The sequence below is a fragment of the Pristiophorus japonicus genome, chromosome 1 (assembly GCF_044704955.1).
Source record: "Pristiophorus japonicus isolate sPriJap1 chromosome 1, sPriJap1.hap1, whole genome shotgun sequence".
Lineage (NCBI taxonomy): Eukaryota > Metazoa > Chordata > Chondrichthyes > Pristiophoridae > Pristiophorus > Pristiophorus japonicus.
The window spans coordinates 51,774,549-51,801,217 of record NC_091977.1 but is presented as its reverse complement, the minus strand read 5'-3'; the positions used below and the strand labels follow the sequence as shown (position 1 = coordinate 51,801,217).

Genomic DNA, 26,669 nt, shown 5'->3' with positions numbered 1-26,669 from the left:
TGCATTGGAGGCAGTTCAGAGAAGGTTCACGAGGTTGATTCCTGAGATGAAGGGGTTGTCTTATGAAGAAAGGTTGAGCCTATACTCATTGGAGTTTAGAAGAATGAGATATGATCTTATTGAAATGTATAAGATTTTGAGGGGGCTTGACAGGGTAGATGCAGAGAGAATGTTTTCCCTCGTGGGGGAGTCTAGAACTTGGGGGCATAGTTTCAGAATAAGGGGTCTCCCATTTAAAACGGAAATGAGGAGGAATTTCTTCTCTGAGGGTCGTGAATCTTTGGAATTCTCTACCCCAGAGAGCTGTGGAGGCTGGATCATTGAATATATTTAATGTAGAGATAGACAGATTTTTGAACGATAAGGGAGTCTAAGGTTATGGGGAGCGGGCAGGAAAGTGGAATTGAGGCCAAGATCAGATCAGCCATGATCTTATTGAATGGCAGAGCAGGCTCGAGGGGTCAAATGGCTACTCCTGCTCCTAGTTCTTATGTTTTCTATACTATTTTGGGGGGAAAAAAATACAAACTAGTACTTTCCATGCCAGCCATTATTGCACGGTGCAACCTAGAAAATATGCAGAGGATAATTTTTAACGGACACCCACCCATTTTACATAGACAAAAGTGCATTAAGATCCAGAAAATTGGGTTGCAGATTCGCCTGCCCTTGCAACATGCCAGAAGTGCATCCAATGCCATTTTGAGTTGGACCTTTTAGGCGTCCATCACATCTGCCAGAAATTAGCGGGTGCCTATTTAATAATGCAAATGAGGATCTTGTGCCTTTTTAAGGACCCAAATGCCATTTTCCACAAATCTAGTGTCCTATTACACAACAGACCCACAAATCATAGGCAAGAATAATTGAATAGGCGTCAGCTTTTCCTGGGTAAATCATTTTTTTTTTCATTTTGGCTGTTAATGTGCTGCTTTTGCTTTTTTGGCTGTGTTAGCTACTGGAGCTGACATTAAACTTTCCAAAAAGTTATCTGGCTGAGTCTACAGTGAAATTGTGACTAGAGGTTTCTAGCAAACTTATGGTTGGCATTATCGGCATGGTGATTGGGATGCCATTGTGACTGGAAGCAGCAGGCAAGAGTCCAGCGACCTGCAGAGATATGGAGCAGATGGAGGGAAACTTGCAGGAGGCCAAGAACTTAATACCTGCTGTTCAACAAGGAGCAATAAGTCAGGAGGCTCTGCTTTACTAGGCAGGCCATCAGAGCAATATTACCTGCAGCGCCACACCAGGTCAAACTTGTCCTTGCCTGTAGCTCAAAGTCACCATGGTTCTGAATGTTAACCCCTCTGGGACATTGCAGGCTGCAGCAGGTGCCATTTTTAACATTAGTTAATCAACTGTGCATGCCTGGATCAAACACGTGACAGATCAAAAAAGGTCATATCCTACAAATTTAATTGTATTTTTTGAAGAAGTCACCAAAATGGTGGATGAGGGAACCCCAATAGATATTGTTTGTTTAAACTTCCAAAAAGCTTTTGACAAGGCACTGTATAAGAGGCTTCTCTACAAGATTGAAGCCTCCGGTATTAGTGGTAATATATTGAGCTGAATTGAGAATTGGCTGGAACGACACCGGCAGAAAGTAGATGGTTTTGGATCTGCTTAGTGGCCGGTTACCAGCAGTGTCCCGCAGGATTTGGTGTTGGACTGTTGCTCATTCCTACTTTTATTAATGATCTAAATGTAAGTATTGGGGGCACAATCTGCAAGTTTGTAGATGTTACTAAGATTTGTGCGAGGTTCATGACTAGGCGAAGCTCGATTGCTTCAGACGGATCTTGATACATTGGGATTTTGGGCTCGTCACTGGTAAATTATGTTTAATTTAGAAAAGTACAGTGTTATGCATGTGGATAGGGTGAATACTGAACATACATACTTTTCACTGAAGGATGTATTAAAATAGGTGAAAAAAGAGAGAGATATGGGGGCCGAAACTGTGCCCCGCTGAAAACGTGGCGCACCTACCGGGTTTCAACTTTTTACCGCAGCGGTAGATGTGGTGGTCTCTTGCGTGAAATTCCGCTCTTTGGCTTTTTTTTTAAATGAGTGGCCCGGAAATCGGTCATAATGGGGGCGGAAGTGCAGCGGTGAGCGGCAGTTTGGTAAGTCGAGGGGCGGAATTCGCCCGCGTGAATGTCCTGGCTGCAGGGATGTGGAAGATCTGTCAAGCCAAAACTTGACATTCCGGAAAAGCAGGTTTTCGGCATATACGCATTGCGTGCCGAAAACTGGCTTTTGTGGGGCCTCGCCAGATCCGTCCATATTCCGTACGGATCCGGCGAGGCCGGAATTTTAGCCCCATTATTTTGTCCTTGTACAAGACCTTGGTCAGGCCTCAGTTAGAATACTGTGTCTAGTTTTGGTCTCCTCACATGGTGGATAATATTGAGGCTTTGGAAAGAGTGTAGAGGTGGGCCACTAGATTAATTTCCAGTATGAAGAATCTTACTTATTAAGCTAGGCTAAAAGAACTAGGACTCTACACATTAGTGAATCATAGACTTTAGGGTGATTTGATCAAGGTGAAGAGAATAGATTGTGTTCGAGTAGACAGTATGTTCCAATTAAATAGGTTATGGAGGACACTGTTTTAAGTTGTATAAGGTTAGAGCTAGGTTCGATGTCAAGAGGTGGTTCTTTCCCAGAGAATAGTAGACCTTTTGAACAGGCTGCCAGCTCATGCGGTGAATGCCAATTCGTTGAATTTCTTCTTGCAAGAGCTTTACCTGTTTCTGGCTGAGGCGTTGATCACCTCAGTTAAATCATCATAGGCAGTCCCTTGAGTTAAGGATTCCACGCCAAAAAGTTCACAGGTGTTTCAATGACGGACCTAATATTCCAGGTCCAGAACTAAATCTTGAAGGGTGGAAGATGCCTGTGCGTGGATTTTTTTTTAATGTGTGGTGGCCGTTGCACACCAGCCACCACACTGGCTTGACAGCTAGATCTTGGTCCAGTGGCAAGGGTTATCCAAGACGACTGGAGACCAGCTCTGCTGCACGGACCTAGTGCGTACACATATCGCAGTGTGAACTGGCCCGTGCTGCCCCTGAACCTTCGTCTCTTCTGGGCCCTGAACTTGCGCCTCTCCTTGGCCCCGAACTTGCGCCTCTTCTTGGCCCCGATCACGTCCCTCTATAATCTCTCGCTGCTCCTACGCCCCGACCTCGCCGCTCCTGCTGTATCTTGCAGTCAAAAGTTAAGTACTGCATAGCATTATCAGGGTCAGAGTGAAACTAATTCAGGAGATCAATCACATAAGGGGGTTGGAGAGGAATTTCCCAGGTTTATCTTTCCCAAATAGACTTGGTTTTTATCTGTTTTTTCACCTCTCGGTAGGGTGAGTAGTGTATATATTGTGATGCACAAGGCATTACAATTGTGTAGGACAGGCTGGAGGGCCTTTTCCCATTCATCATTGTTCATAAGATGTCTTTATCTCCTTCCCTGTGGACTGGGATCTGTGCTTTGCTAGAATTGTAGGCTTTCCCCCAGGTGCAGGGGATCATCAGCTACACACACAGGCTTCTGTGCTCTAACACAAGACCCTGAAGTAGATATCAACCAGAAGGGCTTCCACTCGCTGAATGTGCAGTTGGTGCGTGATGAGATGGAACGCAAATGCAGGTCTGTGCCAGGTATCCTGGCAGCTGACATGATACCTTCATCCTACACCGATCCTCCGTTCTCCCCTCTCTTTCACCCAGGCCATCAGATCAGAAGCTGGCTATTTGGAGTCAAGGGCTATGCCCGACAGATGTGACTCATGACACTTGTCAGGAACCCGAACACAGATGGAGAGATGAGATATAGTCACAGAGCCAACCATCAGCATCCTCAAGCAACACTTCTGCTGCCAGGATAGGTCTGGAGGTGACTTGCAGCACTGCCCACGGAGAGTCTGCAGAGTTGCCGTCTTCTGCTGCGTGCTCCATAACTTTGCCATGCAGAGGGCCAACCCATCAAGCCACCTGCGGAGGAAGACGTGTAGGTCACAATATCTCCTCCTTTGATTTAGTATTCATTTATTCCTGATGCCTTTCTGAAGTGCCTTGGGACATTTTATCTACTTCTAAATGCAAGTTGTTGATGAAGTCTATCATTATCTCATGGAAGCTGGAAAGCCACACAATGTGAACTACTCTGGTTAGATATCTTTAATGAAGAAAAAGACAAAGCTAACATTAGGGATATGCTATAGATAAGAAGGAAAAGATAGGAAGTGTGTGAGAACAAGAAAGTTATTTTAATGGGCAACTTCAGTTAATCAACTATAAATTTGGAAAACCCAAATGGTTTAGACTTGCAGTTAGTAAATGTAATGCATACTTGGTTCATGGCTCAGTGCATCAGAGATTCAGATGTATCAAAGTCAGGAATCGATATATAACTTTTAAAACGAGTAACAGCAGCAGCAGCTTGTCCCATGACTATTCGCAGAAATATGTGGACACTGAGCCAAAGAAGAAAATATTTAAGAGGGTTGACCAAAGTGTCTCGGGTGGCTTTCAAGGAGAATCTTGAGGGGAGAGAGATGGAGAGGCGGGGTGGCTTAGGCAAAGAATTCCAGAGAGTGTGGCCTAGGCAGCTGAAGGTACGACTACCAAAGGTGAGGCGAAGGTATTGGGTGGTTGGGGTGGAGGGATGGAATGCACATAAGGCCAGAGTCAGAGGAACAGAATATTTGGGGATGAGTTTAGGGCTGAAGGATATCGAGGAGTGAGGCTGTGAAGGGATTTAAAGATGATTTCAAAGAAATGAGGCAACAACTTAACACATTAATTGAGAGACTGTTCAACAACAAATCAGTAGAGGAGATCATTACCATCATCATCGGCAGTACCTCGAAGTCAAGGATGACTTGCTTCCACTTTAAAAGTGAGTCCTCAGGTGGCTGAAGAGTCCAATACGCGACCTACTGTCTTTCTCACAGGTGGGGCAGACAGTGGTTGAAGGAAAGGGAGCCTAGATTGATGCACGCTCCTTCCACTGTCTGCTTGCTCTCGGCGATAAGACTTGAGGTGCTCAGCACCCTCCCGGGTGCTCTTCCTCCACTTTGGGCAGTCTTGGGCCAGGGATTCCCAGGTGCCTGTGGTGATGTTGCACTTTATCAAGGAGACTTTGAGGGTTCCTTGAAACGTTTCCTCTGCCCACCTGGAGCTCACTTGCTGTAATGATGCTCCGAGTAGAGCACTTGCTTTGGGAATCTCGTGTCGGGCATGCGGACGATGTGGTCTGCCCAACGGAGCTGATCGAGTATGGTCAGTGCTTTGATGCTGGGGATGTTGGCCTGAGCAAGAACACTGACGTTGGTGCGTCTGTCCTCCTAGTGGATTTGCAGGATCTTGCGGAGACAGTGCTGGTGGTACTTCTCCAGCGTTTTGAGATGTCTGCTGTATATAGTCCACGTCTCTAAGCCATTTGGGAGGGCGGGTATCACAACTGCTTTGTAGACCATAAGTTTGGCACCAGATTTGAGGTCCTGGTCTTCAAATACTCTTCCTCAGGTGACCGAAGGCTGCACTGGCGCATTGGAGGCAGTGTTGGACCTAGTCATCGATGTCTTCCCTTGCTGACAATAGGTTCCCGAGGTATGAAAAATGGTTCATGATGTTCAAGGTCCTGACGTGGATTTTGATGACCGGGTGGGCAGTCCTGCGTGGTGAGGTCGAGATGTTTAGTGTAAGGCCCATGCTTTCGTACGCCTCGGTGAAGGTGTTGACGATTGTTTGGAATTCGGCCTCTGAGTGTGCGCAGATGCTAGCATCGCCTGCGTACTGTAGTTCAATGACCGGATGGGTCGACCTTAGATCTAGCCTGGAGGCGGTGAAGGTTGCAACATAAGAACATAAGAAATAGGAACAGGAGTAGGCCATACGGCCCCTCGAGCCTGCTCCGTCATTCAATAAGATCATGGTTGATCTGACCATGGACTCAGCTCGACTTAAACCCCGCTCCCCATAGCCCCTTATCCCCTTATCGTTTAAGAAACCGTCTATTTCTGTCTTAAATTTATTCAGTGTCCCAGCTTCCACAGCTCTCTGAGGCAGTGAATTCCTCAGATTTACAACCCTCTGAAAGAAGAAATTTCTCCTCATCTCTGATTTTAAATGGGCAGCTCCTTATTTTAAGATTATGCCCTCTAGTTTTAGTCTCCCCCATCAGTGGTAACATCCTCTCTGCATCCACCTTGTCAAGCCCCCTCATAATCTTATACATTTCGATAAGATCACCTCTCATTCTTCTGAATTCCAATGAATAGAGGCCCAACCTACTCAACTTTTCCTCATCAGTCAACCCCCTCATCCTTGGAATCAACCCACTGAAGAGATTCCCATTAGTTCTATAGTTTAGTTCCACTCTAGCGGGGAGCTTGCTGATGGTGAAATGAAGCACTGGAGCAAGGAAGATAGAGAAGAGCGTTGGTGCGATGACACAGCCTTGCTTGACCCGGTGTGGACATAGATTGGGTCTGTGGTGGATCCGTTGGTCAGGATTACGGCTTGCATATCATCATGGAGCAGGCGGAGGATGGCGACAAACATTGGAGGGCAGCCAAAACGGAGGAGGACACTCCATAATCCCTCGGGGTTGACAGTGTCAAAGGCCTTTGTAAGGTCAAAGAAGGCCATGTACAAGGGTTGGTGCTGTTCCCTGCATTTCTGTTGTAGTTGTCGCACGGTGAAGATCATGTCCGCTGTAACCCTTAGTGGGCAGAATCCGCATTGCGACACTGGGAGGAACTCTTCAGCCACGGAAGGATTCTTGCGATGATTTTCTCTGTGGCCGACAGCAGGGCGATTCCTCTAGTGATGACAGTCGAACTTGTCCCCTTTCTTGAAGATGGTCACGATTACGGCGTCTGAGATCTCCTGGCATGCTCTCCTCCTTCCAGATAAGATAGATGAGGTTATGCATTTGTACCAATAGTGCATCTCCACCATGCTTTAGTACCTCGACAGGAATTCCAATTGCTCCTGATGCCTTGTTCTTCTGGCGAATGATACTGAAAGGATTGACGGTGGATAGGCAATGGCAAACATTTAAAGATCACATGGATGAACTTCAATAATTGTATATCCCTGTCTGGAGTAAAAATAAAACTGGGAAGGTGGCTCAACCTTGGCTAACAAGGGAAATTAGTGTTAAATCCAAGGAAGAGGCATATAAATTGACCAGCAAAAGCAGCAAACCTGAGGACTGGGAGAAATTTAGAATTCAGCAGAGGAGGATAAAGGGTTTAATTAGGAGGGGGAAAATAGAGTATGAGAGGAAACTTGCTGGGAACATAAAAACTGACTGCAAAAGCTTCTATAGATATGTGAAGAGAAAAAGATTAGTGAAGATGAACGTAGGTCCCTTGCAGGCAGAATAAAGTGAATTTATAATGGGGAACAAAGAAATGGCAGACCAATTGAACAAATACTTCGGTTCTGTCTTCACGAAGGAAGACACAAATAATGTTCCAGAAATACTAGGAGACCGAGGGTTTAGCGAGAAGGAGGAACTGAAGGAAATCCTTATTAGTCAGGAAATTGTGTTCGGGAAATTGATATGATTGAAGGCTGATAAATCCCTGGGGCCTGATAGTCTGCATCCCAGAGTACTTAAGGAAGTGGCCCTAGAAATAGTTGGATGCATTGGTGATCATTTTCCAACAGTCTATCGATTCTGGATCCGCTCCTATGGACTGGAGGGTAGCTAATGTAACACCACTTTTTAAAGAAAGGAGAGAGAGAGAGAGAGAGAAAACGGGGAATTATAGACCGGTTAGCCTGACATCCGTAGTGGGGAAAATGTTGGAATCAATTATTAAAGATGAAATAGCAGCGCATTTGGAAAGCAGTGACAGGATTGGTCCAAGTCAGCATGGATTTATGAAAGGGAAATCATGCTTGACAAATCTTCTGGAACTTTTTGAGGATGTAACTAGTAGAGTGGACAAGGGAGAACCAGTGGATGTGGTGTATTTGGATTTTCAAAAGGCTTTTGACAAGGTCCCACACAAGAGTTAGTGTGCAAAATTAAGGCACATGGTATTGGGGGTAATGTATTGACGTGGATAGAGAACTGGTTGGCAGACAGGAAGCAGAGAGTCGGGATGAATGACAGGCAGTGACTGGTGGAGTGCCGCAGGGCTCAGTGCTGACACCCCGGCTATTTACAATATACATCAATGATTTAGATGAAGGAATTGAGAGTAATAGCTCCAAGTTTGCAGATGACACTAAGCTGGGTGGCGGGGTGAGCTGCAAAGAGGCTGCAGGGTGACTTCGACAGGTTAGGTGAGTGGGCAAATGCATGGCAGATGCAGTATAATGTGGATAAATGTGAGGTTATCCACTTTGATGGCAAAAACACAAAGGCAGAATCTTATCTGAATGGCGGCAGATTAGGAAAAGGGGAGGTGCAACGAGACCTGGGTGTCATGGTACATCAGTCATTGAAGGTTGGCATGCAGGTGCAGCAGGCGGTGAAGGCAATTTGGCATGTTGGCCTTCATAGCTAGAGGATTTGAGTATAGGAGCAGGGAGGTCTTGTTGCAGTTGTACAGTGCCTTGGTGAGGTTTCACCTGGAATATTGTGTTAGTTTTGGTCTCCTAATCTGAGGAAGGACATTCTTGCTATTGAGGGAGTGCAGCGAAGGATCACCAGACTAATTCCCGGGATGGCAGGACTGATATGAGGAGAGACTGGATCGACTGGGCCTTTATTCACTGGAGTTTAGAAGAATGAGAGGGGATCTCATAGAAACATATAAAATTCTGACGGGACTGGACAGGTTGGATGCAGGAAGAATGTTCCCGATGTTGGGGAAGTCCAGAACCAGGGATCACAGTCTAAGGATAAGGGGTAAGCCATTTAGGACCGAGATGAGGAGAAACTTCTTCACTCAAAGTTGTTAAATTGTGGAATTCTCTTCCACAGAGAGTTGTTGATGCCAGTTCATTAGATATATTCAAGAGGGAGTTTTACATAGCCCTTACGGCTAAAGGGAACAAGGGGTATGCAGAGAAAGCAGGAAAGGGATACTGAGCTGACTGATCAGCCATGATCTTATTGAATGGTGGTGCAGGCTCGAAGGGCCGAATGGCCTACACCTGCAACTATTTTCTATGTTTCTATGTTTCAGCTGATGGGTGGCCTTTACTACTTCGTGCCAGGCTGGGGTTGTGCTGAGATGGTGGCGGGTAGCATGCTGCGGGATGGAGTCGAGGGCACTTGTGTCGAAAACAGAATCTCTGTTAAAAAGATCTTCAAAGTGCTCCTTCCAGCAGGCACTGACTGCCTCTCTGTCCTTGATTAGTACCTCTTCGTTCTTGGCCAGCAGTGGGGTCGGGACTTGGGTGCTTGGGCCGTAGATGGATTTGACTGTGCTGAAGAATCCTCGCATGTCGTGGTTGTCGGTTAGCTGCTAGATCTCCTGTGCTTTCTCCACTCACCATCTATTCTTTAGGTCGCGGCTTTTTTGTTGGACCTCAGCTTGCAGCTGTCTGTAGAGCTGCTTTCTTACACTCGAGTTGGGTTGTTGTTTTAAATTCAGAATTGCCTTTTGCTTGCGGCTTATTAGCTCCTGGATCTCCTGGTCGTTCTCGTCAAACCAGTCTTGGTGTTTTCTAGGCATGTGACCAAGCATCTCTTCACAGGTGCTGATTATGGAAACCTTGAGGGCAGACCAAGCACTGTGGGTAGTCTGTGACTCTGGGTACAAATCCATGCTGCAAGGATAGCTACCTGAGTCCACTGCCCATCCCCCAACCATGCCTGCACTTCACCTCCATCAGTGAGTGCCGGATCTCCACTCAAATCGATCTTTAACCTGCGGGACTTTCCTGCCGCCAAGACTTTGCTCCCCCACTGGATGTGGCTGACTCAGCTAATCCTCGCAGACACCGTTGGCGTCCAGGGAACTCCCGACCAATTCACAGATTTGGACCCTACCGAGTACATACCTACCATCCGTTCCCTCTAAGCCTGTCCCGGGACCAGCTTTTCATTGAGCTGATTCAATCCCGTTGGCGTCTCAGCCTCCCTTCGGCCGCCGGTCCCGCTCGACTGCGGAGGCGAAAGTAGCTGGAGGAATCGCGGCGGGCACGTGGTGCATGTAATGGCGGCGGCCACTTTATTTTCTCTTGCGACCCACTGAGAAGCAAAGATGGAGTGGGGTGTAGCTAAAAAAAACACGAGCGGGGCCCCAGTGTCTGCCACCAGCCGGGAACTAATACCTGTGAAGCATTGCCTCAAGTCTCTTACACTCACTTTCCACACCTTGGATTTCTCACCGTCTCTCCTTAAGGCGCTGCTCAGTGCTGAGCTTACGGCTCACATCCCGCATTAGGCAACTAGGCCCATACAGTAGAGCCTAGTCTCCAGTTGTCTTGGATTCCCTTGCCATTGGGCCAAGGCCTCGCTCTGCTAAGCCCGTATGGTAGCTGGTGTGCAACGGCCACCCCACGTTAAAAGAACTCACGCACAGGCATCTTCCACCCTTTAAAATGAAGTTCAGCACTTGGAACATCAGGACCCTCATGGACAACCCCAATTTCGACAGACCAGAACATTGCATTGCTATTGTTGCCTGGGAACTCAGGCGCTTTGACTTTGACATCGCTGCCCTAAGCGAGACCCGGCGGGCAGGGGAAGGCCAGCTCAAAGAGTAAGGTAGTGGTTACACCTTCTGGAAAGGCAAACCAGAAGAAGAATGACGTCTGCATGGAGTTGGCTTCGCCATCAAAAATGAGCTCGTGGGCCATCTCAGAGACTCCCCTTGCGGGACAAGTGAACGTCTCATGACTCTTCGGCTCTCTCTAGCCCGGAACCAGTGCGCTATGGTCATCAGCGCGTACGCCCCAACACTGGATGCTACAGATGAGACCAAAGAGGAATTCTACTCCAGCCTCGAACAATCTTGTCCTGAATTCCAACGGACGGTCAGCTGATCCTCCGTGGCGATTTCAACGGCAGAGTCGGAAAGGACGCAGACCTCTGGGGAGGTGTGATCGACAGAAAGGGGGTAGGGAAATCTAACTCCAGCGGTACTCTGCTCCTTACAAAATGCTGAAAACATGGCCTTGTCATTACCGATACCTTGTTCCGTCAGACCGACAAGTACAAGGCATCATGGCAACATCCTCGCTTCAAGCACACGTCATCGTCTGAGTGAGGGACCGCAAGGAAGTGCGCATCACCTGCATCATGATGGGAGCTGACAACCACCTAATCTGCTCCGTCATTAACATCAATATAGCCCCAAAACAGCGACGGTAATAGATGCCGCAGGAAAATCAACGCATAGGCACTCAAAGACCCTGATAAGAAAGCCCTATTCAGCCAGCGCCTCACTGCCAACCTGGCGACCCTCGAGTAGAGAAGTGTTCTGCTGAGTATGCAGGATAAATGCATACAGCAAGGCTGGACTGGACTGAACAGACATGCAGCAAATTAATCGGAAGAGAAATAAAGAAAAACAAGCTCTACGAATCCTGCAGCGAGATAGGGGAAGGGGTTCACTGGGATGAATATAAGAACATGCAGAAACTCATTAAAAACGGTGCTCAGAGGGGCAAAGAGAGACCTTGGGGTCAATTTTCATCCCTGATTTAGGGCAGGAACAGGGTGGTAGTGGGCTGAAAATCACACAACCTACCGCTGCATTCCCGCCGATGACTAGTCTGCTGTAATTTTGGAGTGGTCTGGGTAATAGACGATCAGTATTCATATCTGAAACAGTTGGGAGCCAACTAACCTATGCAAATTGGTGTTCCAGAGAGTCCATAGGACCCTGATGTAATTTTGGTATTCCACTGGCTAGACAGTATTCCACTACAAACAGCCTTGAAACCAAATCAGCGCAAGATATTCTGAATGTTTATTTCCTCCAATAATAGAAGAAAGAAATAATGTTACATTCACATCCTCTTGAGCATCCTAAAACGCTTTGCAACCAATTAATTTTTTTGAATCGTATTCACTTTTATTATGTAGAGAAATGTGCATCCACTCAGTGCTGGGGACCCCAACTATTTGCAATCTATATTAACGACTTGGATGAAGGGACTGAGTATAACGTAGCCAAGTTTGCTGACTACAAAAATGGGAGGAAAAGCAATGTGTGTGGAGGACACAAAAAACCTGCAAAAGGACATAGACAGGCTAAGTGAGTGGGCAAAAATTTGGCAGCTGGAGTATAATGTTGAAAAATGTGCAGAAAAAAAAAATCAAAGAGCAAGTTATTATTTAAATGGAGAAAAATTGTCAAGTGCTGCAGCACAGTGGGACCTGGGGGTCCTGGTGCATGAAACACAAAAGGTTAGTATGCAGATACAGCAAGTGATCAGGAAGGCCAGTGGAATCTTGGCCTTTATTGCAAAGGGGATGGAGTATAAAAGCAGGGATGTCTTGCTACAGCTATACAGGATATTGGTGAGGTCACACCTAGAATACCGTATACAGTTTTGGTTTCCATCGTTAAGGATATACTTGCTTTGGAGGCAATTCAGAGAAGGTTCACTAGGTGATTCCGGGGATGAGGGGTTGACTTATGAGGAAAGGTTGAGTAGGTTGGGCCTCTACTCATTGGAATTCAGAAGAATGAGAGGTAATCTTATCGAAACGTATAAGATTATGAGGGGGCTTGACAAGGTGGATGCAGAGAGGATGTTTCCACTGATGGGGGAGACTAAAACATAAGAACATAAGAATTAGGAACTAAGGGGCTGCTCATTTAAAACTGAGATGAGGAGGAATTTCTACTCTGAGGATTGTAAATCTGTGGAATTCGCTGCCTCAGAGCTGTGGAAGCTGGGACACTGAATAAATTTAAGACAGAGATAGACAGTTTCTTAACCTATAAGGGGTTATGGGGAGTGGGCTGGGAAGTGGACTGGAGTCCATGATTGGATCAGCCATGATCGTATTAAATGGCGGAGCAGGCTCGAGGGGCCATATGGCCTACTCCTGCTCCTATTTCTTATGTTCTTATGCAAACTTGCACGTCAGCAATGGAATTTTTGGTAATACTCATTGAGGGATAAATGTTAGTCAGGACACGAGGAGAACTCCACTGATCATCTTTCAATAGTATATGGGATTTTTTTTCATCTACCTTAACAGGCAGACAGGACATTAGTTTAACATCTCATTTGAAAGATGGCAATGGCACTCTCTCAGTACTGCACTGAAGGGTCTGCCTGAAAAATGTGCTCAAGTCTTGGGGCCCAATTTTGACCATGATTTGCATCAATTTTTTTGGAGTAAGTTGTTTTTTCTGGCGTAAGTTTAAAAAAAAATGCCATTTCCCCCAAAAAATTTGCTCCAGAGTAAGTCAGTTAATTACGATTTTTTTTTTTTAGTTAAATTTTTTTTTCAAAAGGGCGTGCTCCCAGACACTTAGGCCAGTTTTGGCCATTTATGCCACTTTGGCCAGCTAAAACTTACTCCAGACCAATGTGGCCAGCTCTGAAAAACCTTGCGGGCCGTTAAGAAATTGGCGCAGGTTCGTACATTTAAAGCACCAAGACTTACAAAGCACAAAAAGTAATAAGCAATCAATAACAAATAAAAAAAATAGAAGTCTTCCCTTTTATGCCAGAATCAATTTTTTTTTTAAGTCTCCCGCCCCCCCCCCCCCCCAAAAACACTCTTCCCCTCCCCCAAGATACACTTTCTTCGCCCCCCCGCCCCCCCACAAAACACACTCTCTCTCTCTCCCCCTCTTTCCCCCCCCCCCCCCCCCCACATCCCCCAAATCCAAACTCTCAAGCACAACCATCAATGAATAAAAAATAAAACCGAACTCCTACCTCGGCCCGGGAACTCAGTGGGCCGGCAAGCCGGTGCGGGAGGCCAATCAGCCAGGGATAGGTTGCGGCAAAATCGAGGCGTCCCTTCGACCGGGGATAGGAGCTGCGAGCATTAGGTCCTGCTCGCAGCCCACAGGACACGCTGGGAGGGCAGGAGAATGTGAGCAGACTTCACTGCGTGTGCGCGCAGGTACTGGTACTGTTTTTGGCGCTGGCCTGTTGCTCCGCCCCCCCCACTTCACAATGCACGCCATGCTGGGACTTCGGGGACTCGGAAGAACGGCCAAGATGGGGCGACTTTTTCCTGGTGCCGTTTCCAACGCGCAATGTCAGCGCACTTAAGGTAAGGGCGCCGAAAAAAGGGGTTGGGCAAAATTGAGCCCTTAGAGAGGGGCGCAAACCTGCAACCTTCTGACTCAGAGACAGAAGTGTGGCCACTGAGTCAAGATGATATTGGTATTCAAAAGCAAAAACTCACATTTTCTGGATTATTAGTCCAGACTGCTGAACTATTTGTTCAGTAACATAACCACTATACTATCATACCAGAGGTGTCTGAGAAGTGACATTAAAGAGGTATATAGGATAGTTCATGGTGCAGAAGAAGTATATCCAGAAAATGACTTTAAACTTAACAAGGTGCCAGGGTAAGGGATATGTCACTGATATTGCTACATTAGAGATCATCAGTTCAAATGTGTAGTTCTGTGCACTGATGATAAAACCCAATTTTTTAAAGTCTTAAAGCAACCACCATTTTTTCTCTTTATTTGCTCAGAGTTTGGTGTTGGATGATTTTTACTTTACTTTAACAACCTGCATTCAGAAACTCAATGTAAACTGGTCAAATTCACAAACCAGGAGGGGCAGTGGAATCTGAAGAAGCAGGTTGTGAACTACAAAATGAAATGGCCAAAGTAACAATTTAATATGGACAAGTGTAAAGTACTCCACATGGGGAGAAAAAAAAGTGAGTGATGTAAATGCCCCATAATTGGTGCAGATATAACTTAGGATGGAGTTGAAAGTGATCTAAGTAGACTCTACACTCAACATGTCTGATCACTACAGAGCAGCAATCAACAAAACAAATGGAATGCTAAGCTTCAGCAAAATCAGTTATGTTCGAGAAACTGCTGTGCTCAGACCACACCTTGAGTAACTAGTTCTGGTTGCCGAGATACAAGGCTGGCATTCAAGTCCCAGAGGCAGTTCAGAGAAAAGTCACTAGCATGATCCCTGGTGTCAGAGGATCGAGGTATGAGGAAACAAACAATGGATAAACTTGAGCTTTTAAGTCTTGAAAAGAGGCAACTGAGAAGTGACCGTACAGAGGTGTACAAGTTAGAAATGGTATGGAAATGGTAGATTTGGAACTTAACTTCAAACTAAACCGTGACAGTAGGATAAGGAGTGCAGGTTAAAACTAATAAAAGGCAAATTTTGAATTAATGTCGGGAAGTTCTTTTGCACAAAAAGAGTAATCAACACATGGAATGGACTTCCAGCTAGGATGGTGGAGGTAAAAAGCTTGGAATCATTTAAGAAATAGTTGAATACCATGATGGGGATGGATGAGCTAAAATGGGCCAAAATGTCTTCCTAATCTAAATCTAACTTGTGATAGGAATATAGGAATAGGAGTAGGCCATTCAACCCCTCAAGCCTGTTCTGTCATTCAGTTAGATCATGGTTGATCTGTATCTTAACTCCATCTACCCGCCAGATAGCATTACAACTTTGAAGTACATAAAAGCAAATGAATATTTTGACCCTTTGCAGCCAACAGACAGAGGCAATTTTCTTTATTATTTTTAATCCATGATTTCAACAGATAAGCTGAACTTGTGTAGAACAGTGACTCTTCCGGAAGGAGAATGCGAATCTGAAATGTAAAAAAAATTGGAATATCTGCATTTAGTAGAGTGGTTAATGCTTTATAGTCCAAACACTTAAGACAACATTGGAGTGTTCTTTATAAACTTGCTGAGTTGACAACAGTGGGACACTTGTGAAATCTATTGAGAAGCTGCTCTAGTATTAAGAGCATTCTGACACAAACAATAAAAATAGACTATAGCTGATATTTTAGGCTGCACCCCTATAGAGAGGCACAAGTACTGGTGGTTTAGCTATCTTTATTTGTCTTACTTTGACAGATCTTATTTATTTTCTTTTAGCTGTGTATGATCGGATGCGTGCCGACCAGAAAAAATGTGGGAAGGCAGCCTGGGCCATGGCAATAGAGAGGATGGAAAAACTTCGGTGTGCAGTTGCAAAGGAAACACTACAGCTAATGCGAGCGAAAGAGATTTGCCTGGAGCAGAAAAAGCGTGCACTTAAAGATGGTGTAAGTTTGTAGCAATACAACATTGAAGTACTTAATTAAACCCTGACTTGGAAATATATCGCTGTTCCTTCATCGTTGCTGGGTCAAAATCTTGGAATTCCCTCCCTAACAGGACTGTGAGAGTACCTTCACCTCACGGACTGCAGTGTTTCAAGAAGGTGGCTCACCACCACCTTCTCAAGGGCAATTAGGGATGGGCAATAAATGCTGGCCTTGCTAGCGATGTCTACATCCCATAAATGAATCAAAAGAATATTGGGAATAAAATGTAACGAGGAAAAATTTGATTTTCCTGTGATCTATTGTCAGTGATTCTATAGTCTGTATACCATTGAGGCATAATATTTGGTCTAATGATGGAACTGTGTCACTCTTAAAATACAGAGGGCTATGAAGTGAGTGATGTAAAGAATGCAACTATGTCAAACAATAAGGCATAACAGCAAAGATGTGATCATGATTAGAGGCATTAATATGATAATTGAAACCAGCGTTGTCTGATCAGTGGAGAAATGCAGTAAAATCTGACAAACGGAGAACTTGATGTAAATTTGTATTTAAAACTGACGATTTTAACATTTGAAGTGAACATAATTTTACTAGAATGTATATTGTCTGTTCAATTAAACTGTGATTGTTAACCCCAATATGATTACAAACGTACCTGATATGTTCAGCAATTATTCATTCTCAATACATAAGTGATACTTTTATATTCAGTCTTTCCCATAAACATAAAAGTGTGCATCTGGAAACTTATAGCATACTTATCCTGTGTTTACTTGCTGAGTTGTGGTATTATAGTTGAGCACAGTACTATGAATGTTGGACCAACATTATCTGTGTCCCTCACCACAGGTTTGCAATATAATGTAGTCAACAGTTCTCACCTGTTTACTTTTTCTCCTTCCAAACAGATGCAGAGCCTTCAGAGTGGCAGAGATGCCATAGCACGGCTGGACCGGTTGGAGGCTGACTATTATGATATGCAGCTTCAGTTGTATGAGGTGCAGTTTGAGATCCTGAAATGTGAGGAGCTACTGTTAACAGCACAACTTGAAAGCATGAAGAGGCTCATTGCAGGTATGGTGGAAAGCAACTTTAACTCAGTTTTGTTCAGTAGAAGTAAAGTTGATTCAAATAGGTTGGGAGCCATCTTGATGTATATTCTTTGGTTCTGTTCATACTGGCACTGCTTTTTCTAATAATTATATTAACTTTGAGTTAGCATGTTGGAATACAAATTTCATGAAGTGTAAGGATATGGATTTGTTTTCTCCAAGCCCCACACCTCTGAATTCCTCATCATAGTTGCACTGCTGTGGAGAAAATGATTTCCCTCAGTGCAGACACCAAACAGAAAGGGTAGTTATTACCAAACCTCTATTGCCCATCTCCTGAAGGCCAACATTAGAAAAGGCTTGGGAGCAAGCAGTCTGCTTGCTGGCCTACCTCCAGCCACTAGAAATATAAGACCTGGCAAGACACATTTGGGGAGATGAGAGGGGACAACGCAAAGTTTTTCTATCTTGAAAAATAAATCACTATTTTGTGTAAGCGAATGAGATGTAGTATGTATGTTCTCTATTCTGTGAGTCACAATTGATGACCTTATAGCACATAATCTTGAATAAATGGTGCAAGTGATCAATATACAGGTTGAACCTCTCTTATCTGGGACTCCTTATCTGACACAACCCCTCATCCGGGGCCATTCCGGCCACCGGGTGGTGCATGCGCAAAACGTGACTGTCAAAATCCTACTCACCAATATAATCTTTCTCCTCAATCGGCTGCCTCCTTCTCGTTGCCTGCTGGAACTCCTGCAGCCACAGTCCTCGGGCTGGCCGCTCCTACCCACAGCGCTCCCTCCGGGGGGTCGGGCCGGTTCTTCGGGGCCCGCCGACTCTTCCGGGGCCCCCGTACACTGATTGGCTGACTGACAGTCAGTTCAGCCAATCGGCGCACGCACACACTTGCCCCAACAGCAGCACTTAAAGGCACAGTCCACCCAAACATGTGACCTCCCCTCATCTGGCAAAATCCCTCGTTTGGGACAGGCCAGGTCTCGAGGGTGCCGGAGAAGGAAGGTTCAACTTGTAACTAGAAGATGTGATTTATCAAAATCATTACACTTGCTATCTTTTAATATTTGAAAAATAAATTAAGATGCTTTAAAAGTATTATATGTTGTATGCCAGAGGTGCCATTTTTAGATTGATATTTTTTTTTAAGTTTATGAAGAGAAGCTAAAGCAGATCGGAAGATTGATTGGAAAAAATGGCCCCTGGAAATGGTTTTACAATTTTGGCAAGAGAATCTGAATTTCAGGCCAACTTCAAGTTTTATAAAGAATAGTCGTGCAAGTATTCTTCAAAAGTGCAACTTTGGCAGCTATACCTGGAGGACCTTTAACTCGCTGAAGCAGGACTGATTTCCCTTCCTCCTTTGTAGCTTTTCTCCTGTCTCCACCATGAGACTGTATGCATAACAGTACAAGAACAAAATGGGAACAAGTATTTTTTCAGCCCCTTGGCAGCTTATTGGGAGCAGCTGTGAAGCAGCAGACAGTAGGGAATCCTGTTGGGAGAGTGTGAAGGCCTGGTAGAAAAAACTACTACAACAACTTGCATTTATATGGCACCTTTAACATAGAAAAATGTCCCAAGGCACTTTACAGATGCATAATCAGACAAAAATTGACAGAGCCAAAGAAGGAGACATTAGAATATGTGGCCACAAGCTTGATTAAAGAAGTAGGTTTTCATGAGCTTCTCAAAGGAGAGAGAATGAGAAAGGTGGAGAGGCGGAGTGGTTTAGGGAAGGAATTCCAGAGTTTGGGGCCTAGACAGCCAAAGGCACAGCTGTCAATGATGGAGCAAAAGAATTTGGGGACACACAAGAGGCCAAAATTGGAGGATACAGTTCTTGAAGGGCTGGAGGAGGTTGGAGATAAGGAGAGGTGAGGCCATGGATGAGAATTTTAAGTTCGAGACATTGGTGGACCGGGAGCCAATGTAGGTCAATGAATGAATGAGAAAAAGAGAGAGAGACAGACACATTTACTTGCATTTATATAGCACCTTTCATGACCACCGGTTGTCTCAAAGCGCTTTACAGCCAATTAAGTACTTTTGATGTGGTGTTACTGTTGTATTGTGGGAAACGCTGCAGCCAATTTGCGCACAGCAAGCTCCCACAAACAGCAATATTATGACCAAATAATCTGTTTTTGTTATGTTGATTGAGGGATAAATATTTGCCAGGTCGCCGGGGATAACATCCCTGCTCTTCTTCAAAATAGTGCCATGGGAATTTTTACGTCCACCTGGAGAGCAGACGGGACCTCGGTTTAAAGTCTCATCCGAAAGATGGCACTTCCCTCAGCACTGCACTGGAGTGTCAGCCTAGATCTTTGTGCTCAAGTCCCTGCAGTGGTGCTTGAACCCACAACCTTCTGACAGGAAAGTGTGCTTACCCACTGAGCCACAGCTGATATGGGGTCGGAAGCTCAGCTAAGGGTCAAATAGGACGCCGAGGCTGCAAACAGTCTAGTTCTGCCTGAGACAGTGGCCAGGAAGGGGAATGGAATCGGTGACTAGAACGGAGTTTGTGACGGAAGGCCGAAGTCAATAACTTCGATCTTTCCCACATTACAACAGTGACTACACTTCCAAAAAGTACTTAATTGGCTGTAAAACACTTTGAAACATCCGGTGGTCGTGAACGGCACTATATAAATGTACGTTTTTCTTCTTTCCAATGAAAATTCTGCTCATCCAGTAATGGATGTTGGACAAGCGGTGTGAAAACAAAGCAGCAGTGGAGGGATCGAGAGCGTTGTTGGAAAGATAGAGCTGTGTGTCGTCAGTGTGCATGATTAACCTGACACCATATCCTTGGACGGTGTCACCAAAGGGGTAACATGTAGATGAGGAATAGGTAACCAAGGATAGATCCATGGGGGACTTGAGAGGTAATGGTGTAGTGCCAACAAGAGAAGCCATTGCTAGAGATGCTTTGGCTATAATTGAACAGGTTAGAATGGAACCAAGCAAGGGCAATCCCATTGAGATGGACAAGGGAAAGAGGTGTTGGAGGAGGAGGGTGTGGTCAACCATGTCAAAAGCTGCAGAGAGGTCGAAACGACGAGGGAGATAGTGCACTACGTCACATATGACGTAATTTATGACTTTGATTAAGGTCATTTCAGTACAATGGCAGGGGTGAAAACCTGATTGGGAAGATTCAAACATGAGTTGCAGGAAAGATGGGCACGGATTTGGGAGGTGACAATACGTTCAAAGACTTTGGAGCGTAAAGCGAGGTTGGAGATGGCGGAAGCGGTAGCATGCAAGGAAAGAGGGGTTGAGGGTGGGTTTTTTGAGGAAGGGGTGACGAGGGTGCTTTTGAAAGGGAGAAAGACGGTGCCTTGTTAATTTTCCCTCACTGTGCCAGTATCCTTACCCCAGGCTGAAAGAGTAAACTATTTTTAATGGTTTGATTACTGAAATTAATTTACTTTAAACAGAGAAACGAGAAGAAGTTGTTTACTATGACACTTATGAAAGCATGGAAGCCATGCAGTCAACAGAAGATATGGCATCGTCAATGATCCCACAAAAAATGGAACTACTGAAGCTGCAGCAGAAAGTGCGGCAGCTAGAGGCTCGACGTAGTCGCATTTCAGCCAAGAAGGCCTACCTCAGAAACAAGAAGGTAAATATATCATCTGCAGCAACTTTGGCTTCTTTCACTGCAAATTGAATTTGATTGTTTTAATATATTCCAGGTTTCATTTAATGTTTTTCTTTATTAAAACTAGTTGTAAAATGCAAAAGAGACTAGGCATTCCTAAGAGGTGACTTAAACTTTGGTGACTATAAGTACACTTTTTCTTCCTTTTTGGTTGCCAAAATATGATCCATTTCTATCCTAATCATTGCATTTTTGTTTTTAGATTGTCCTTATCTCTGTTCTACGCAGTTAGTTTCTGTTGGTCATTGACTTGGGACTTAGTGACACAATATACAGACTAGAACCACTTGTAACTAAGTGCATGGATTAGGATCAGAAACTCCTCTATAGAGGTGTAATAATCTCAAACAAATTGAATTTGAAATGCAGTGATTTATGAGAAAGATATTTTAATGATGAGCTTTAAATATACAAAATTAATTTTAGGGTAACTAAAGTCTAATCTATGCAGGGAGACTGCTAAATAAATTATGTTTTAGACTTTTAGTAAGGCTGTAAAATAAAACAGCAATATTTTAAAACTGTTGTTACACTGGACTTGATTGATTTTCATTTATGAAAATTGTCACATTTTGCGCTTAGAACAAGGATGCTGGGTCTTGCCAGAACATTAGGTTAGAACCCTCTGCCTTCATCTCTGGGGCCTGAGCTTAAATCTACCGAGACTGATGAGACAAAACTCTCCACTCTCAGGCTTTAAGGGTCATATGTGTAACTAGCTCAGACAATCTCAAATCGGTTCCCAGTGAGCGCAGGCCTACGGTGCAATTTGGCATAGATTGGTGGTAAATTTGAATTTCATTCAGAGAAATTGTAAGAGTTGTTGGTTTGGAAATTACGGTGGGAGCACTTTTCTTTGGTTGAGTTAAAGCAATTTATCAGAGCAAGATAAAGGAAGCTGTACTCCATTTCTGTGGTATCTGACCTAGGTCGATAATGACACTTGGTTTTCAAAAAAATTCACCAAAGACACAACCAGAATTTAAAATAGCATGCTTTATAAGTTCGTTCCAAACGTTGAATTGCGTAGTGTTAGAACAAGCATTTATTTCCCCCCCCCCCCCATTTAAGTTCTTTTCCAAGTAGCAGGAGACATCAGTAACAAACTATCATGGGCAGTTGAAGTCAGTGGCATGGTGATGATGCCCAGGTTTTTGTCTGTCCTCGTAATCATTGCTTTAGTAAACATCCATTTGAAATTTGTGGGGTGGGGGGGTGTTTTGCTAGACTATATAAAGAAAATGAAAGCTGTTCTTAATTAACATAAGGAAAACATTTTAATGGTTAGGAAAATGAACATGAAGTATTTATATGGAAGTTTTTAAAGAAAAATCTTCGCTTGTATTACTGGCTTATTTTGCTGTTCTACTTGGATAGTTAATATTTGTTTAGTTTATGGTTTCAGGGTTTGCATCGTTCCCGCCTCTCTCTTTGTCTCTCCCTTTCCCTTCCTTGCTGCTTTCCTGCCTTCAATTCCTGCTGGTAGATACATCACAGCAACAGGTGAGGTAAATTTGTCCCTGTTTACTACTAGATTGAAAGCAATAAATGGTGGATATGGGCTCTTGAGTGCCAAGAGCATCACTAAACCCTAGTTTTCAACTCAACTGACCAGATGTTTCAAATTAGGTGCTTGTTTGTTAACTTTGCCCTTTGTACTTTTTACTTAGTGTTATTTTATGCTGCTTGGAAGATATTGTACAATAATTAATTTTAATGAAAGAAAATGATCATGGCTGAACCAGAATGTTAAAAAAGCAAACACTGAAGATAGCTGATCTTAGTGGTGAACATGGTGATACCTCCCTGAGCAGCCTCAACTTGGGTAACAGTCTGTAATTTATTATAAAATGCTCCCTGTCTAATGTAAAGCAGATTTCAAATGCAGTAAAATTAATTTTTAAATAAATCAAAAAAAGTTACTATTTGAAAATACTATCTAAAAAAAATTGTGGGTTCATTGTGACTATTCTGTCCTAAATGTTTTCTCAACATTCCAAACAATCATAGCTGTTGGAAAATATGGAATACCATTATATTAATTTAATTTTGATGTTGCCTTTTTTGTTAAACAAGTGCTAAATAAGTGAAGAAATTATGCCTGTTGAGTAAAGAAATTACAGTTAGAATCTTTTTTGTTCAGTTAACGAGGGTACTTGTGATGGTTAAGTGGGACTCCATATGGGATAGGATTTATGCAGTAAAGTTGAAGTTTATGGAAGGTAGAAAAAGGAGGCCAGAAAAGAGAAAGTTGGAGTAGTCAAAGTCTGGAGAAGACCACAGTATGCATGAGGCTTTCCGGGGGAAGAGGTAAGGGCAGAAGTGAAGAGGATTTATGGTCTGAAACTAGGCTTGGGGTTGAAAAGGACGCTGAGACTCCAAATAATCTGGTTGAACCCACAACAGTGGCTGGGATTGGGAAAGGCATTAGTGGCAAGGAAGCAGAGTTTGTGAAGACAGTGGCTTTCACGATACAGGGGTGGAAAAGAAACCATTGCTGGAAATGCACTGATTGCATTTGGATAGGTAGGAATGGAATGATGCAAACACAGTTTCATGACAGAGGGAAGATATTAGAGGAGGATGGTATGATTTTAACCATGTTGAATGCTGTCGAAAGGTAAATGAGGACCAAACGTCACACGCGGAGGATATCTTTAGTTACATTAATTAAGGATCTTTCCATGCTCTGAGAAGAGCAAATGCTAGACTGCAAGGATTCAAACTGAGATACAGGAGGGGTAGGCATGAGGCTGGGAGACGCTGACATGTTCAAGGACCTTGGAGAATAATGGAAGAGTGCAGGTGGTGTAGTAATTTGCAGCGTCTAAACATTTTTTTAAGAAGGGGAGTGATAACAGTGGAAGAGAAGAGAAATGGTGCCCATAGCACAGGAACCATTGACAATGTTATCCAGCAGAGAGACTAGATAGAAAGGTTAAATGGGATGGGGAATCAAGGGAGCACAGGCTGAATTTCAGACAAAATAAGCTTGAAGAGGGTGGGAGGAGAGATGGGAAGAAGCTGCAAAGAGAATCAAGTTAATTGCCAGACTGGTGGAAGACTTTGGTTGGGCTGGGGACCAGGTGGAAGGGGAAGATGCAGCAAAGGGAACTTCATGGTTAATCTTAATCTAGTCTTGAGAGATTCATGAACTCCTCACACTTGGCATTTGATGTGATGGTGAAACCAGCGGAAGGTGGCAACTGGTCATAGAAAAAAGGACGCAGAGGCTATCCTTACCTTCTAGGAAGATTCTGGAAATAGTGGGGTGTTTAAGCTGGGAAGATTGAATAAGCATAGTGTTTGATGTGTTGAAGCCAGATCTCAAAATGAATGATAAGGCCAGTTTTGAACCAGATGTGATCAAATTTACATCCCTCAAACGTGGAGATCAACATGGGGTTTGCACTAGGAGGAATAAGCGTTGTAGGAAATAATAGTTTTGCCAGGAAAAACGGTATTGAAGATGTGTGAGAAACTGCGGTTAAGCAGTTTGACCACAGTGGAGGGCTCGAGATGACTATTTTAGGAATTTGACAGTGAGTTTATTTAGTGTCCTGGGGTGGAAGAGGGAGGGCAGAAGAGAGTTTTTACAATGATGGATGGTGAAATAAGTGGGATTCTGGAAGGTAGATATGTGTGGGTGGTAAGGGAGATGAGGAAGTGATCAAAGATAACCATGTCAAAGGTGAAGACCACAGGTGCAGAAAGATCACAGGATATGGCACAGTCGGGGAGATGGCCAAGGATATGGATAGGGGAGTATATATGAAGTTTATAGGGGAGCCGCCATACTTCTGATCACAGCATGGACATACATCATACTCCATTGTTCGGAGGTTCTATCAGTTGAATGTGAGGCGATCAGCAGCAGCTGCTTTCTATTCTGCAACCCAATCAAAGTAAGCATTGAATCCTAAATATATATGAGCATGTTCAAATATTCAGAACGTAGATAATGCCTTATTGTACTGTCATCCCAGGCCTCACAATTTCCTCATCAACTACTTGACAGATATCTGCCTTGATTGTGGTAGAAGGACTTGCACAACAGCTTGTTATATGATAGCCATATAGATGTTCCAGACATCAGGGGGCCAAAATTGTCCCCCTACATAAGCTCCATTACCACCTCTAAGAGGCGGGAATGGAGCAGAGAGGCCTTACCGACCAGGGGGGGTGCACAGATGGGCCAACCAGTCGGAAATTGTCCCGGGCCGGAAGTGGCGGGAAAGGGTTACTGCACCGCCAGTTTTCCCATTATGTCGGGCATATGCCGACCCCTTACTGACCGGCAGCGACCCGCTTTCTGACCCCACAGGAAATTGCCCCACGAGAGCGTCGGTGCCCCGACAGCTTTCCCCAGCGGGGAGCTGTTTGTGGCATGTCCGCCGTTAAAGGGGAGGTTGGGCTGCCGGCAACAACATTTTATTTTTTATTGTCGGCCGACTGTCGGGTCGGGTTGAGGATTATGCCCACAAGTTTGACTGGGCTGCCAACAGGTGGGCATCCCAGCACGCTGTTGGAGGACTCCCAGTGCTGCAGTCGGTAAGTAGAAAATGTTTTATTTATTGAGTTTTTACATTTTTTTTATTTTTTATTAATTTTTTTTGATTGATTTATTGGTTGATTTATTGATGTATTTATCATTTATTATTAATGATGGCTCTTTATTTGTAAAACTGAAGTGTTTAATGTTTGTAAACTTCCCTTTAAACCCACCCACCCCCCCCCCCCCCCCATTCCCTACGCCTAAGTTGTAACCTACGCCTAATTTTCTAAAGTGTAGACAAGGTTTTTTCGAACGTACAAAAATCTTCACTTACTCCATTCCAAGTTAGTTTGGAGTAAGTTTTCACTGCCTAAACTTTGAAAACAGGCGTAAGTGGCAGGACATGCCCCTTTTTGGAAAAAAAAAAATTCTGTTCCAAAGTGAAACTATTCTAACTGAATAGAACTGGAGCAAACTAAATGCCGAGAATTCAAATTTCTAAGATACTCCATTCTAAACCAGTTGCTCCAAAAAAACAGGAGCAACTCAGGCCGAAACTTGGCCCCATTGTGCCTGTGCCAGCAAATGGGGGGGGTTGTATTTGCATTCCACTACTTTATTGTGCAGCCATGACTCGCTCCAAATTTGGAGCTCTATTCCACTTAAGGTGTTATGAAGACCTTATTTAGTTTTATTCTATTTAGCTGGCCACTTAGAACACAAATGTGGAGGAAAGTCTCATGTTCATCTGCCAGATTTTATTTTAAATGTTCTTTAACATTTTAAATTGTTTGTGATCACCAATATTGGCCAAATAATCTGACTCTCAACTTTTGCCTTGCATGGCAGGCTTTACTTAGATGTTTAATTTAGATTGTGTTGAGAGATAATAAAATGTAATAAATTTGGAAAAGTAAATGTATTTTGCTCAATACATCGACAAGAATGAACACCTGGCTGTGTGTTGAAATCTAACCAGAGTTTAGTTTGTGCATTTAATCTGATCCTGAGATTAGATTGTAGTCTTTCAACTCGAATGCAGGTTTTAAGAATATATTCATTACTGTTTGCAGTATGGTGAGACAAAATTGCTACCTTTTATAGCTGCACTTCTCCCATTGCACCCCAAGATTGGATAAAAAAATGATCTTTAAGAAGTAATTCGACATCTTGAGAATTATGGGTCAGTCTAATGCAGATCAGCTACTTTGCTCTTTGAGGCAGAAGAGAGCCA

The 26,669-nt window shown here is 44.0% G+C and overlaps 1 protein-coding gene across 1 annotated transcript in view; it reads left to right on the top strand.

Annotated features, from left to right (window-relative positions):
- The window catches only part of jmy (junction mediating and regulatory protein, p53 cofactor), a 144,863-nt gene that overhangs the window by 99,609 nt on the left and 18,585 nt on the right, over window positions 1-26,669 (top strand). Inside the window, exons 4-6 of the mRNA XM_070879750.1 lie at window positions 16,013-16,182; window positions 17,100-17,265; window positions 20,714-20,901. Coding sequence (XP_070735851.1) covers window positions 16,013-16,182; window positions 17,100-17,265; window positions 20,714-20,901 — 524 coding nt within the window. The remainder of the gene's footprint in view (window positions 1-16,012; window positions 16,183-17,099; window positions 17,266-20,713; window positions 20,902-26,669) is intronic.